The sequence below is a fragment of the Globicephala melas genome, chromosome 2 (genome assembly GCF_963455315.2).
Source record: "Globicephala melas chromosome 2, mGloMel1.2, whole genome shotgun sequence".
Lineage (NCBI taxonomy): Eukaryota > Metazoa > Chordata > Mammalia > Artiodactyla > Delphinidae > Globicephala > Globicephala melas.
In genome coordinates, this window is record NC_083315.2 from 57,999,900 (window position 1) to 58,014,840 (window position 14,941).

The following is a 14,941-nucleotide window of genomic DNA, read 5'->3' on the forward strand; positions in this document are numbered from 1 at the left end:
TGCAAAATTGTCTTTGCTCAACAATCACTCTCTTGGTTCAACAATCACTGTCCTGGTTGAGGCCTCTCTGCTCATGCCATGAAAAACTGCATATCACCTCCCTGGCAGTCCCTGTCCCCCTTTCTTGCCTTACTTTTCTCCACAGCACTTAGTACCATCTGACATGCTATTTATTTTACTTATTTATTTGTTTTTTGCTTTGACTCCCCCCATTCTAATGAAAGACCTTTAAAGGAAGGAATTTGTATCTGTGTTATTTGCTGCTGTATTTCCAGTGCCTAGAGCAGTGCCCAGCACACCGAGGGCACTAAAAAATTAGTGAATGAAAGAAAGAATGAATTTTAAGATCACAGTCTTAAAATTCTCTATAACATCTTTTCTGTTTAAATTTAATCCTAAGGCTGTAAGAATATCTGAAGAATCCTAAATGTTAATTACGATGTTTACATGAAAATTCATTAAGATTTTAATTATTAATCACAAGATGTTCTTTGAAAAATCTCTACCCTACCTATAGATCTGAATATCTTTGAAAAAATTTTCAGAAATTGGAATCCAGACTCAAACAGAACAATTAAGCTGAAAATAAAACATTTCTAAACAATTGATCTAGTATGTTTATTAACTGATCATCTAATAGAGGATAGTTTAAGAAATGTAAACCACTGATTGCCATCTAAGGTGAAGAAGCCTTGGGGGACTCTTTAGCCATCCCAGCCAGCTGGGCACAGTTACACCCTTTCAAAAGTGATATTTGTATCTTAGCCAGAATAAGGAACAATAACAATACAGAGCTCTGCTTTCTGTTTCATTATTATGAACAGAAAACACTGTCTATTAATCACATGTGCATCATGGAACAAAAACAGATTGGTTTTAGGGTGGAACATTTGAAGGAAAATGGAAGATTCTGATTCCAGTCCTACAGAATTTAACTGGATCAGAAAAATATAAGGCCATACTTAAAAGTTTTAGATTTAAGAAAAAGCAACAGAACAGATTTTTATTATACACACACAGGCTGTGTGTATTTATTTAAAAATTTATTTTAAATATTTATTTAAAAATTTACAAATAAACTGACATTTTAATTGATCTTTCTTCAGCAATCATTATCTTTTCTCTATAAATAGACAAAAAGCAAGATGAATTAACAGTTAAAGCCTTAAAGAAGTCTTTTAAAAAACATTTACTTAGTGCAGGCTTACCATTTCATTAACTGGAAAAATACCCTTTTCTTGAAATCCTCCAAGTAGAAATGATACAACACCCAAACCCCAGTTTTACTATCATGATATTTTAGAAATTAATTTCAAGCACAGAAATATGTGAAATTTTTAAAAGGTAGCGTGGATGGCAAGAATAAACAGCTGGTTCGCTTTTACTTTTCAATTGCATTAGCTTACACACAGAGCCGGAGAATTAGGCATAACACAGAAGGTACCTGAATGAACGTGGCCAGTAGAACACAGCTCATCTCCTGCTCCAGAATGATCTTGTTCTGAAGATTGTTGTAACAAGCAGCGATAAGTGAAGGGAACAGCACTTTGATCAGCCGTGGGTCACTGAAATACTGGAAGGGCAACTGGCAAAGCTTCTGCAGCACCGTGGGGTGGCGGCCGGACTGCACGATGACCTGAAACAGAGGAGGAACCCCAGGTCAGCTGCCAAAAAGCCCCAGCCTGCCTGCCCTGTGTCCCCCTTCCTCAGCCAGTAGTGCCAGTAAGAACCATGGAGAATATGCTGAATAAGTGTAAGGAGGAAAGAAAAAGACTCCTCAACTCCTTACCAGAGCTTAACTTAAGTGATATTTGAAAGGAGCAGAAAAGAAAGAAATCTCATTTCCTAACTTAAGGGAAAAGACTCCAAAAGTTCTGCACCCATTTAAAAATTCTTATAATCCACGAGGAATCATGCATTTATCATGGAGAGAGGGTGCCTGTGAAATGGGTTTGGGATACACACTGCTTTAACAGAGAGCCCCACCCTTCACTCTTCCCCTTAAAGCAAAACAGCCATATTCCTTAAAACCTGCAAAGAGCTCACTCACAAGAAAGACACCCTTTCCTATACTCCTGCTCACTAACCTAGCTCACGGAATATATTGAACACAGATAGATCTATTCTGTATGCAGACAAACCCTTGGAAAGAAAAGGGGATTGTAAAGGGAATGGGAACAGTTTCAGCAAACACAGGCTCCAAAAGTTCCTTCCTCCGATCCATACAGCTTATCTATGTTTCCATCAGTGCCACTGAGTCTAAAAGGAGAATTGTTTAGATAAATGAGACTGTTGTCTTGAAGCAGTCTAGGTTTACAACTGTGTACATTTTAAGAAATGGGGCAATGCAATTAATGGGCTTGCAGGGAAGCCCTCCTAACTTACTCCCTAGGCCTACATGATAAACTAAGAAATGTCAAAATCAGATCTGTTTCAAGTAACCTTGATTAGACTGTTCTAATATAAAAGAGCTGGGTGACCCAAAGCCCACTTCTTGGTATAGGAGGAAGCTCACGGAAGGTTAGGAACACTGTAAAATCTAAGGTCAAGACCGTAAATTGTACTTGGAAAAACACAGTTTTACAGGTACACACCCAGACAGGACTGCATTCAAATTAAAACCAGAAGGACAGAATGAAACAGCAGAGGCAGGAGAAACATAAATTACAGGGATTTACAAGTTTTCAAAGTACTTTTAACAATACTTTAAGAACACACTCTCAGATGATAATGCAGTTTGGTTTAAGAAGAAAATCAACAAAGTAATAGTTCACATATTTTAGTTCAATAGCTAAAATGACATCAAAAACCTTTAGAGAATGTTGATAGGGACTTGTTAATACCTTCAAATCCAGCAGGAATTTTAAAGACTTGCAGTGTGACAATTCAGCACATGGCTATATGCTGCCATTTCTGACACTGGCTGAGAAAAATATGCCCTATCATCCACTTTATTGATAAAGCATTTGCTTAAATCTTTATTTTAATTATTAGCTACAAATTTTGTAGCACAGCAAAATGATCATCACTTTAGAATTTATAATGACACCATTATTAGAAGTCTCTTTTCTCCCTTTGGACAAAAATTAAGAACAAGTTTTTTCTTTGGAACTTCACTGTTAAAATGCTATTATTGGAAGACTCACTGATTGAAAAGACATTAAACTGGACAGTCTGGCTAGCACAGGCACAATGTTAACTCAAAGATGACAACTCCTGGTTCCTGGTAAATTAGCCCAGAACATGAGAGCTTAACCATAACTTATTCCACCTGGACTCCTGACTCTCGCTGGGGTGAGGCAGAGCCCCTTGGGGGTCAGTCCCCTCTGGGAACAGGGCTGGCTATCAGTTGCCCGTTGAAAAAGTGAGTTTACAGAGGTCACCAGCAGTGTAGTGAGATGACCTGCCAGAGGCCACTAGCTTTAAGTCCTGAGACTGCAGAAGACACAAATGGAGGCAGGCAGTTTGGTTACCTTGGGGTAAGGAGTTCTACCCACAGGACTGACTATGACAGGACTCAACCAGATTACAGGTAAGGGGTCCAGTCCGTGAGAGCCACACCCCTTGGCTTGGCTGTGAGCCAGAGTAGGACATGTAGTTGTCACTGTCCCTCAAATCACACTTCAGACATTGTGGGGAGACAGGATTAGGAGACCCCGGAAGTGGCCAACCTGTAGCACTGAGACTCAGTTGGCGAGACTCCTGGATAATTCAGGTGGGCTCTTGGCACAGAGCAATGGCAGTTTGATGTCATGAGCACAGCTAAAATAGTCATCTAAATTAGGCTAATAAGCACTTCCTGTAGGGGCAGGGAAGCAAAGGCTGGGATACAAACAGCCTGACCTCAATGCTCAGGGCCTTGGGTACCAGGAGAGAGTTTCCTGAGGGGCTTTTGACAGATTAGGGGATGAAGGCATCATTCAGTTTTATTTCATCCACTCACTCCCAGGCCTTAGGGGGTAGGTCAAATGTCACCTTGGACTACTTAAGCTTTCCAAAATCAGTATAAAGTCAATAGAGTGTCATCACGGGGCATGAAGTTCTTGCTGAATGAAAGAAACGTACATAAGAGAAATCTCAGACATACAATATGATGTAAATATGTCTCTCTATATGCCTTCCTCATGGAGCTGCAACTAAATCAATAACTGCTGGTCTGCCACCTTTGTCCAGACAAAGGGTTACCAATAAGGCCTAAGGTGGTACTACCCTGAACCTGGCCAGGCCACCTGCCCTTCCCTTCAGGACACACAGGCCAACACAAATATAAAGAAGCTTTTCACAGAGCCCCCTTCCAGAGTACTGCACCAAGGGAAGGATGTGACCTGCCTGTAGATTTCTTTGGTGGCCACAGTCATCAGAGACAGTAGGTATGGCCTCAGTAGTAATGAGAAACCTCCTCTCAAACATGATGTCCATTTTCAGATGCAGAGTAGGGCTCCAAGAAAACCAAGGGAATTTCTAGCAACATTCAGATCAAAAGAGACTGAAACTGAACTTGCCTCTTGCTCTTAGGTGTGATTCTAAAATAGGTACTAACTTAAGAAGAACTAGGAGATCTGAGTTCCTGCCTTCACTCTAGTCACCAACTAGTTGTGTGACCTAAGCAAACAGCTCAGTTGCTTTGGGTTTTAATTTTTTAAAAAGTATACTTTTCATTGAAGTATAACACACACACCCATTAAGTTAATAGCTTGATTTTTCACGAAGTGAACTTAACCTGTGTCGCCAGCGTACAAATAAAGAAAGAGAACACGACCAAGGGTTCTGGGTCTTTAATACACTCTTTCTCACTGAAAATTAGATTTCTGCATTTTGAATTTAAGACAAGTCACAGAAACTACTTGACTGTAGTAGAACGTAAGATCTCTCTTATGTTCTTAGCACTTCGAGGCCTTCTTGGATTCAGTCTCTATCAATCATTCTCTGGAGAGAATTCTCCTTTGGTCTTCTAAGCAAAGGCCAGTGGGCCTAATTCCTCAGTCACTGAAGAAAGACACCTTTTACCCAAATGCCCAGACATTCACCACCTTTTTCTTTGGTATCATTGGCAAGGGGTTGGGGGAGGGAGTAGGGAGAGGGTAAGAGAGGAAGTGGGAGAGAGACCCTCACTTCCTTTTCTTTTTGGAACTATCAACAATTCTGGGAAGAAGGGGCTTTAGAAAAAGGAAAGTTGCATGCTGCCAACGTGTGCTATAGCCTGTGGAAAGAGGGCCAAGAGAATCTGAATGCTGGCATTAAAAAGGCATCTGGGAAAAAAAATAAAAATAAAAGAAATCTGGAGTAGACAAGTGGACACGTTGATTCTTTCATCTGTTGATCCTTGACTACCCACTAAGCCTTCTGGCTCCAATCTTTGTACTTCCTACCAAGTGAGCATAATCTGGGTGCACTGAGTGAGAGAGCCAGAAGAGAGCTCTAAATTCAGAGGACGTTTGCTGAGTGCCTCCTGTGTGCCAAATGCTGTCGGGGACATGGACAGGAATCAAGTTTTAGCTCTCAGGGAGATGAAGTATGTCCACAGTAGACAATGATGCAAAGGAGCCTGGGTCATCAGAGAGGGAAGGATAAGGTACTAGGGGACCCCTCACCTCCTTCCTTAGGTGAGGAAGGCTGCACTGGGAAGGTGGGCTGGACCTTCAAGGCTAGATCAGATTTGAGCACCGAGAATTGTAGGTGGAGGAATTTTAGGTGGAGAGAAGAAACGCCTAGGTTCAATAACCAGCCTGTCTTTGTCTGCTCAGGCTGCCATTACAAAATACTATAGACTAGGTGTCTTAAATGACAGAAATTTATTTTTGAACGGTTCAGAAGCCTGGAAGTCTGAGATCAGAGTGCAGCATGGTTGGGTTCTGGTGAGCGCTCTCTTCCTGGTTTGCAGACTTGACACCTCAGTGTGTCCTTATGTGGCCTTTCCTTAGTGAGTGCACATGGAAAGAGAGATCTCTCTCTTCCTCTTCTTACAAGGCCACCAATCCTATCACATTAGGACCCCACCCTCATGACCTCGTTTAACCTTAATTAACTCTTAAAAGCCCTATCTCCAAGTACAGTCACATTGGGGGTTAGCATATGAATTTTGGGGGGATACAATTCAATCCATAGCTCAGGTCTGATTCCTCATCACCCCTGGCCAGAATAAAGTTTCATTAGCAGGCTACCCTCACTAACCAGGTGGATTTTAGAAGTGACTGGGTCAGTTGTCTCTCAGTGGGCATAAGCCGTGAATCTGCAGGCTCAAGGGTGCTTGGTGTTAGGTAGCCCTGGGCTCTAGGCCTGGCTCTGTTCAGTTAACCAGTTTGAGCCTCAGTGTTCTTTCAATAAAATAGAGGTAGATGGCAGCCTTCAGGGTTTACATGAGGATCAAATGAGACAGTGTTCGTGACCACAATGCATTAATAAAAAACAATGTTAGTTATGAGCGTTTGGTTAGCTCACCAGCTCTGCTGCTCTGAGTCTTCTCCTGCCGGATCTGGCTTCCCTACACTTGCAGGACCAGAAGTCCCCTCCCAGCGTTAGGCCTAATGAATGCTTTCCATCATCCCACCCCCCATCTCTCCATAAGGGCTGCTCATTAGAACAGGGCATCTGGCAGCAGCAGGCCCTGCTCTGGCTGGGACTCATCAGCAAGCTTCATGCCACGTGGGAAGCCATTGTGGCGGCCTCTCCCTGGCCCTGTCTGCACAGGAGACAGCTATGCAAACAGTGCTGGGGATGCAGCTAGGATCTCGTGGTGGTGGGGTAGGAAGTGCATTCTGAAGGCTCTGAAAAGAAAATCCTAGCATAAGCACGATCCAAGAAATGCAGGTAGTGGTACAGAGAAACAGTCTTAGCTTTGTGTGTGTGTGTGTGTGTGTGTGTGTGTGTGTGTGTGTTTTGAGCCTGTTGTGCTAGACTTGTCAATCTGAAGACAGAGCAGGAAGGGCCAAAGCTAATAGGCTGGCGTTGTGGCCTCCTGATTCAGACCCAGGAGGAGCTTCCCTCCAAGCACTTGAGGAAATCCTTAAGCCCAGGAAGTCTTCCCAGGTAGCACAGCCTGAGAATGCCTCTCCTTTTCAACCCAAAGACAAGGCAGCAGCTATTACATATTTAAGTGTGTGTAGCTTAATTCCTAGTTCCAGAAGGGCAGGAACTGTATCTTTTACTCTTCTGTTCTCCATTGCTCTGTTACAGGGCTAGGCACATCAAAGTTACTGGAATGAATGAATCAAAGTGACAGAGGGTCCCTACTTAACAAATTCTTCTGTGCCTTACCTTGGGGGAGAATCATACCACAATCTCTTCTCGTGAGGTATAGATGCCGTTTTCTGACTCAGGGGCCTCAATGGTCTCCACATCATGTTGCCTTAAGTCTGCATAGCTAGTCCCTTGTCATAGACTGAATGTTTGCATCCCCCCCACTCCAATTCTTTTTTTTTTTTTTTTTTGTGGTACGCGGGCCTCTCACTGTTGTGGCCTCTCCTGTTGCGGAGCAACAGGCTCTGGACGCGCAGGCTCAGCGGCCATGGCTCACGGGCGCAGCCGCTTCGCGGCATGTGGGATCTTCCCAGACCGGGGCACGAACCCGCGTCCCCTGCATCGGCAGGCGGACTCTCAACCACTGCGCCACCAGGGAAGCCCACACCAATTCTTATGTTGAAATCCTAACCCTCATGTGATGGCATCAGGAGGTGGGGGCCTTTGGGAGGTGATTAGATCATGAGGGTGGAGCCCTCATGAATGGGATTAAAACCCTTATAAAAGAGACCCCAGAGGGCTCTCTAGTCCTCTTTCTGCCATGTGAGGATACGATGAGAAGTTGGTAGTCTGTAACCTGGAAGAGGGCCCTCCCCAGAACCTGAACAGGCTGGCACCCTGACCTTGGACTTCCAGCTTCCAGAACTGTGAGAAACAAATTTCTATTGTTTATAAGCTACCCAGTCTATGGAACTTTGTTATTGCAGCCCAAACTAAGACATCCCTAAAGAATGGGTTTTGTGATGCTCTGTCTCCTATCCTAGAAGGAAGTTGGGCTTGAGATCCTCAGCGTCCTAGGCACAAACTCAGGGCTCCCTGGCCTGGTTATAAAGAGAGGTCTGGAAAAAATCCTCCTCCTTTGTGGGTGGTGGGTGACACTGGTCTCTCACTTCATGTGAAAGAATCCAAAATCTTCTAGGATATCACGTTGCCAGAACCTCAGCAATACCCAACTCAACAGAAAGCCTGTCACTGGCAGAGACATTACTCAACAGTCTATAAAGCCCCTTTCCCTACATTGTCTGAGTCTCTAAACACCCTGTGAGGTGGGCAGACAGGGATGACTATACTCTTTTATAAGAAGAGATCTAATGCTCAGAAAGTTTGAAAGACTTGTCGCAGGTCCGCCAGCCAGTCACTTATGGAGCTGGGCCTGGAAAACTCTTACGACTGACTGCTGGCTTTTCTCTCACCACTCAGGCCTGTCCAGGGCTATCAGACACTCATGATGCTGCCCCTTACTAGGCAGAGGGGCTCTCTGTCACCTGAGCTCATCCCAATGACTGGCTGCCAGCTAGCTTCTCGCACAACTTTGCCTGCCCAGATGAAGATGAAGATGACATACTGTCATTCTAAACAGACTAAACCAATTGACATATACAGATTAAACCAACACAAAAGGCCTTTCTTCAAAACCCTATATTCTGTTTGGCTAGGTATCAAATAACCAGTTCTCCGCTATGGGCTGTGCTGTGCTAAGGGCTTGTCTCAAATGATCAGACCTAAGAACTTGAAAGAGAGGAACGGTTGGCAATGGGGCTAGATTCTCAGGAGTGAACTGTTGGAACATGTGACTCCGAAACGAGGACCCTCTTGTGATGGTTATGTAGTCAGCTGCCTTCTGGGTTTTGAGTGCCTGCCAATCTGGTCTTACATTTTTGAAACAACTGCTATCATCTATAATATGTTTATAATGTTAATCCTTGGTATGACCTGAATAGTTTTTCCCAACAGTTAAATTTAAAGAAGAAAAAAAGGAAAGTGGAGGTAGGCTATTGAGTAGTTCTAAGTCTGGTCTAGAAATGCAGTCGGCCTGGGGAGAGTTTGCAGATTTCACACCTGTGAAATGACAACTGCTGTATTCACTTCAAAGATCCCAAGGAGAGTGGCTAGGAAGGCCTATGGAGACTCTATCATGTTATGTAAATGGAAAACAGCCTGATTCTCCTCACCCAGAAGGCCCCCTTCCTCCAACTGTGACCACCTGGAATGCAGCCAAGAACCAGGAAGTGAGCAGGCAGACCACTGAGCAGACAAATCAGTTCATTCATCAAAAATCTACTGAGCATCTACTCTGGCCAAGTGTTGTGTTAGGCTCGGGGAGCGGGGTAGTGAATGAGTCAGACACACCCTTGCCCTCATAGAGTGCCCAGTCTTTCCACAAAACTGATGTCAATTATTGACAGCAAAGTTCTGCAAGCTCCAACTCAGTCTACCAATTCATATTTCAGAAGCAAGTCTAGCAAAGTGGATTGGAATCAGCAAATTAGGAGACTGCTGGAGATAGATAAACTGACAACAGGAAGAAGCATCTGCTAACATGAATAAGTGACGGGTGGGAATTAAAATTATTTCAAGAATAAATAAGAATTCAAAAAGTTGCCTGGAACCATTTAGTATATAAATAGTTGGTCTGAGTGCATTAATGTACTGTAGTAAAATATCATATTATAACCCATTACCTTTTCTTAGTACTCTACACTTTAAAAATTTGCTTCAAAGAGAGGCTTCTGGGAAGATGACGGAAGAGTAAGACGCGGAGATCACCTTCCTCCCCACAGATACACCAGAAATACATCTACACGTGGAACAACTCCTACAGAACACCTACTGAACGCTGGCAGAAGACCTCAGACCTCCCAAAAGGCAAGAAATTCCCCACGTATCTGGGTAGGGCAAAAGAAAAAAAGAAAAAACAGAGACAAAAGAATAGGGACGGCACCTGCACCAGTGGGAGGGAGCTGTGAAGGAGGAAAAGTTTCCACACACTAGGAAGCCCCTTCGCGGGCGGAGACTGCGGGTGGCGGAGGGGGAAAGCTTCAGAGCCGTGGTGGAGAGCACAGTAACACGGATGCGGGGGGGCAAAGCGGAGAGATACCCGCATAGAGGATCGGTGCCGACCAGCACTCACCAGCCCGAGAGGCTTGTCTGCTCCCCTGCCGGGGTGGGCGGGGCTGGGAGCTGAGGCTGGGGCTGCGGTCAGAGGCAGGGAGAGGACTGGGGTTGGCGGTGTGAACACAGCCTGCAGGGGGTTAGTGCGCCACGGCTGGCCGGGAGGGAGTCCGGGGAAAAGTCTGGACCTGCCCAAGAGGCAAGAGACTTTTTCTTCCCTCTTTGTTTCCTGGTGCGCGAGGAGAGGGGATTAAGAACGCTTCTTAAAGGAGCTCCAGAGACGGGCGCGAGCCGCGGCTAAAAGCGCAGACCCCAGAGATGGGCATGAGATGCTAAGGCTGCTGCTGCTGCTGCTGCCACCAAGAAGCCTGTGTGCGAGCACAGGTCACTATCCACACCCCGCTTCCGGGGAGCCTGTGCAGCCCACCACTGCCAGGGTCCCGGGATTCAGGGACAACTTCCCCGGGAGAACGCACGGCACGCCTCATGATGCTGCAACGTCACGCCGGCCTCTGCCGCCGCAGGCTCGCCCCGCACTCCGTGCCCCTCCCTCCCCCCGGCCTGAGTGAGCCAGAGCCCCCGAATCAGTGGCTCCTTTAACCCCATCCTGTCTGAGCGAAGAACAGATGCCCTCCGGCGACCTACACGCAGAGGCGGGGCCAAATCCAAAGCTGAGCCCCTGGGAGCTGTGAGAACAAAGAAGAGAAAGGGAAATCTCTCCCAGCAGCCTCAGAAGCAGTGGATTAAAGCTCCACAATCAACCTGATGTACCCTGCATCTGTGGAATACATGAATAGACAACGAATCATCCCAAATTGAGGAGGTGGACTCTGAGAGCAAGATTTATTATTTTTTTCCCCATTTTCCTCTTTTTGTGAGTGTGTATGTGTATGCTTCTGTGTGAGATTTTGTCTGTATAGCTTTGCTTCCACCATTTGTCCTAGGGCTCTATCCGTCCGTTGTTTTCTTTTTCTCTTAATAATAATTTTTTTATTTTAATAACTTTATTGTTTTATCTTACTTTACTTTATCTTCTTTCTTTCTTTTTTTCCTTCCTTCCCTCCTTATTTCCTGCCTTCCTTCCTCCCTCCCTCCCTCCTTTCCTCCCTCCTTTCTTTCTATTTCTACTAATTGTTTCTTTCTACTTTTTCTCCCTTTTATTCTGAGCCGTGTGGATGAAAGGCTCTTGGTGCTGCAGCCAGGAGTCAGTGCTGTGCCTCTGAGGTGGGAGAGCCAACGTCAGGACACTGGTCCACAAGAGACCTCCCAGCTCCACATAATATCAAACGGTGAAAATTTCCCAGAGATCTCCATCTCAACACCAGCACCCAGCTTCACTCAACGGCCAGCAAGCTACAGTGCTGAACATCCTATGCCAAACAACTAGCAAGACAGGAACACAACCCTACCCATTAGCAGAGAGGCTGCCTAAAATCATAAGTCCATAGATACCCCAAAACACACCACCAGATGTGGACCTGCCCACCAGAAAGACAAGATCCAGCCTCATCCACCAGAACACAGGCACTAGTCCCCTCCACCAGGAAGCCTACACAACCCAATGAACCAACCTTAGCCACTGGGGACAGACACCAAAAACAACGAGAACTACGAACCTGCAGCCTGCAAAAAGGAGACCCCAAACACAGTAAGATAAGCAAAATGAAAAGACAGAAAAACACACAGCAGATGAAGGAGCAAGATAAAAACCCACCAGACCTAACAAATGAAGAGAAAATAGGCAGTCTACCTGAAAAAGAATTCAGAATAATAATAGTAAACATGATCCAAAATCTTGGAAATAGAATAGACAAAATGCAAGAAACATTTAACAAGAACCTAGAAGAACTAAAGCTGAAACAAACAATGATGAACAACACAATAAATGAAACGAAAAATACTCTAGATGAGATCAATAGCAGAATAACTGAGGCACAAGAACGGATAAGTGACCTGGAAGATAAAATAGTGGAAATAACTACTGCAGAGCATAATAAAGAAAAAAGAATGAAAAGAACTGAGGGCAGTCTCAGAGACCTCTGGGATAACATTAAACACACCAACATTCGAATTATAGGGGTTCCAGAAGAAGAAGAGAAAAAGAAAGGGACTGAGAAAATATTTGAAGAGATTATAGTTGAAAACTTCCCTAATACGGGAGAGGAAATAGTTAATCAAGTCCAGGAAGCACAGAGAGTCCCATACAGGATAAATCCAAGGAGAAATACGCCAAGACACATATTAATCAAACTGTCAAAAATTAAATACAAAGAAAGCATATTAAAAGCAGCAAGGGAAAAACAACAAATAACACACAAAGGAATCCCCATAAGGTTAACAGCTGATCTTTCAGCAGAAACTCTGCAAGCCAGAAGGGAGTGGCAGAATATATTTAAAGTGATGAAGGAGAAAAACCTGCAACCAAGATTACTCTACCCAGCAAGGATCTCATTCAGATTTGATGGAGAAATTAAAACCTTTACAGACAAGCAAAAGCTGAGAGAGTTCAGCACCACCAAACCAGCTTTACAACAAATGCTAAAGGAACTTCTCTAGGCAAGAAACACAAGAGAAGGAAAAGACCTACAATAACGAATGCAAAACAATTAAGAAAATGGGAATAGGAACATACATATCAATAATTACCTTAAATGTAAATGGACTAAATGCTCCCACCAAAAGACACAGATTGGCTGAATGGATACAAAAACAAGACCCATATATTTGCTGTCTACAAGAGACCCACTTCAGACCTAGGGACACATACAGACTGAAAGTAAGGGGATGGAAAAAGATATTTCATGCAAATGGAAACCAAAAGAAAGCTGGAGTAGCAATTCTCATAACAGACAAAATAGACTTTAAAATAAAGACTATTAGAAGAGACAAAGAAGGACACTACATAATAATCAAGGGATCAATCCAAGAAGATATAACAATTGTAAATATTTATGCACCCAACATAGGAGCACCTCAATACATAAGGCAAATACTAACAGCCATAAAAGGGGAAATCGACAGTAACACATTCATAGTAGGGGACTTTAACGCCCCACTTTCACCAATGGACAGATCATCCAAAATGAAAATAAATAAGGAAACACAAGCTTTAAATGATACATTAAACAAGATGGACTTAATTGATATTTATAGAACATTCCACCCAAAAACAACAGAATACACATTTTTCTCTAGTGCTCATGGAACATTCTCCAGGATAGAGCATATCTTGGGTCACAAATCAAGCCTTGGTAAATTTAAGAAAATCGAAATTGTATCAAGTATCTTTTCTGACCACAACGCCATGAGACTAGATATCAATTACAGGAAAAGATCTGTAAAATATACAAACACATGGAGGCTAAACAATACACTACTTAATAACGAAGTGATCACTGAAGAAATCAAAGAGGAAATTTAAAAATACCTAGAAACAAATGACAATGGAGACACGACAACCCAAAATCTATAGGACGCAGGAAAAGCAGTTCTAAGAGGGAAGTTTATAGCAATACAATCCTATCTTAAGAAACAGGAAACATCTCGAATAAACAACCTAACCTTGCACCTAAAGCAATTAGAGAAAGAAGAACAAAAAACCCCCAAAGTTAGCAGAAGGAAAGGAATCATAAAAATCAAATCAGAAATAAATGAAAAAGAAATGAAGGAAACAATAGCAAAGATCAATAAAACTAAAAGCTGGTTCTTTGAGAAGATAAACGAAAGTGATAAACCATTAGCCAGACTCATCAAGAAAAAAAGGGAGAAGACTCAAATCAATAAAATTAGAAATGAAAAAGGAGAAGTAACAACTGACACTGCAGAAATACAAAAGATCATGAGAGATTACTACAAGCAACTCTATGCCAATAAAATGGACAACCTGGAAGAAATGTACAAATTCTTAGAAATGCACAACCTGCCAAGACTGAATCAGGAAGAAATAGAAAATATGAACAGACCAATCACAAGCAGTGAAATTGAAACTGTGATTAAAAATCTTCCAACAAACAAAAGCCCAGGACTAGATGGCTTTACAGGCGAATTCTATCAAACATTTAGAGAAGAGCTAACACCTATCCTTCTCAAACTCTTCCAAAATATAGCAGAGGGAGGAACACTCCCAAACTCATTCTACGAGGCCACCATCACCCTGATACCAAAACCAGACAAGGATGTCTCAAAGAAAGAAAACTACAGGCCAATATCACTGATGAACATGGATGCAAAAATCCTCAACAAAATACTAGCAAACAGAATCCAACAGCGTATTAAATGGATCATACAACATGATCAAGTGGGGTTTATTCCAGGAATGCAAGGATCCTTCAATATATGCAAATAAATCAACGTGATACACCATATTAACAAACTGAAGGAGAAAAACCATATGATCATCTCAATAGATGCAGAGAAAGCTTTTGACAAAATTCAACACGCATTTATGATAAAAACCCTGCAGAAAGTAGGCATAGAGGGAACTTTCCTCAACATAATAAAGGCCATATATGACAAGCCCACAGCCAACATCATCCTCAATGGTGAAAAACTGAAAGCATTTCCACTAAGATCAGGAACAAGACAAGGTTGCCCACTCTCACCACTATTATTCAACATACTTTTGGAAGTTTTAGCCACAGCAATCAGAGAAGAAAAGGAAATAAAAGGAATCCAAATTGGAAAAGAAGAAGTAAAGCTGTCACTGTTGGCAGATGACATGATACTATACATAGAGAATCCTAAAGATGCTACCAGAAAACTACTAGAGCTAATCAATGAATTTGGTAAAGTAGCAGGATACAAAATTAATGCA

The 14,941-nt window shown here is 43.1% G+C and overlaps 1 protein-coding gene across 2 annotated transcripts in view; it reads right to left on the reverse strand.

Annotated features, from left to right (window-relative positions):
• The window catches only part of SCAPER (S-phase cyclin A associated protein in the ER), a 493,827-nt gene that overhangs the window by 5,929 nt on the left and 472,957 nt on the right, over positions 1 to 14,941 (reverse strand). For both annotated transcript variants that reach the window (XM_030874887.2, XM_030874885.2), the window contains exon 30: positions 1,445 to 1,636. In XM_030874887.2, the coding sequence (XP_030730747.1) occupies positions 1,445 to 1,636 (192 nt within the window). The remainder of the gene's footprint in view (positions 1 to 1,444; positions 1,637 to 14,941) is intronic.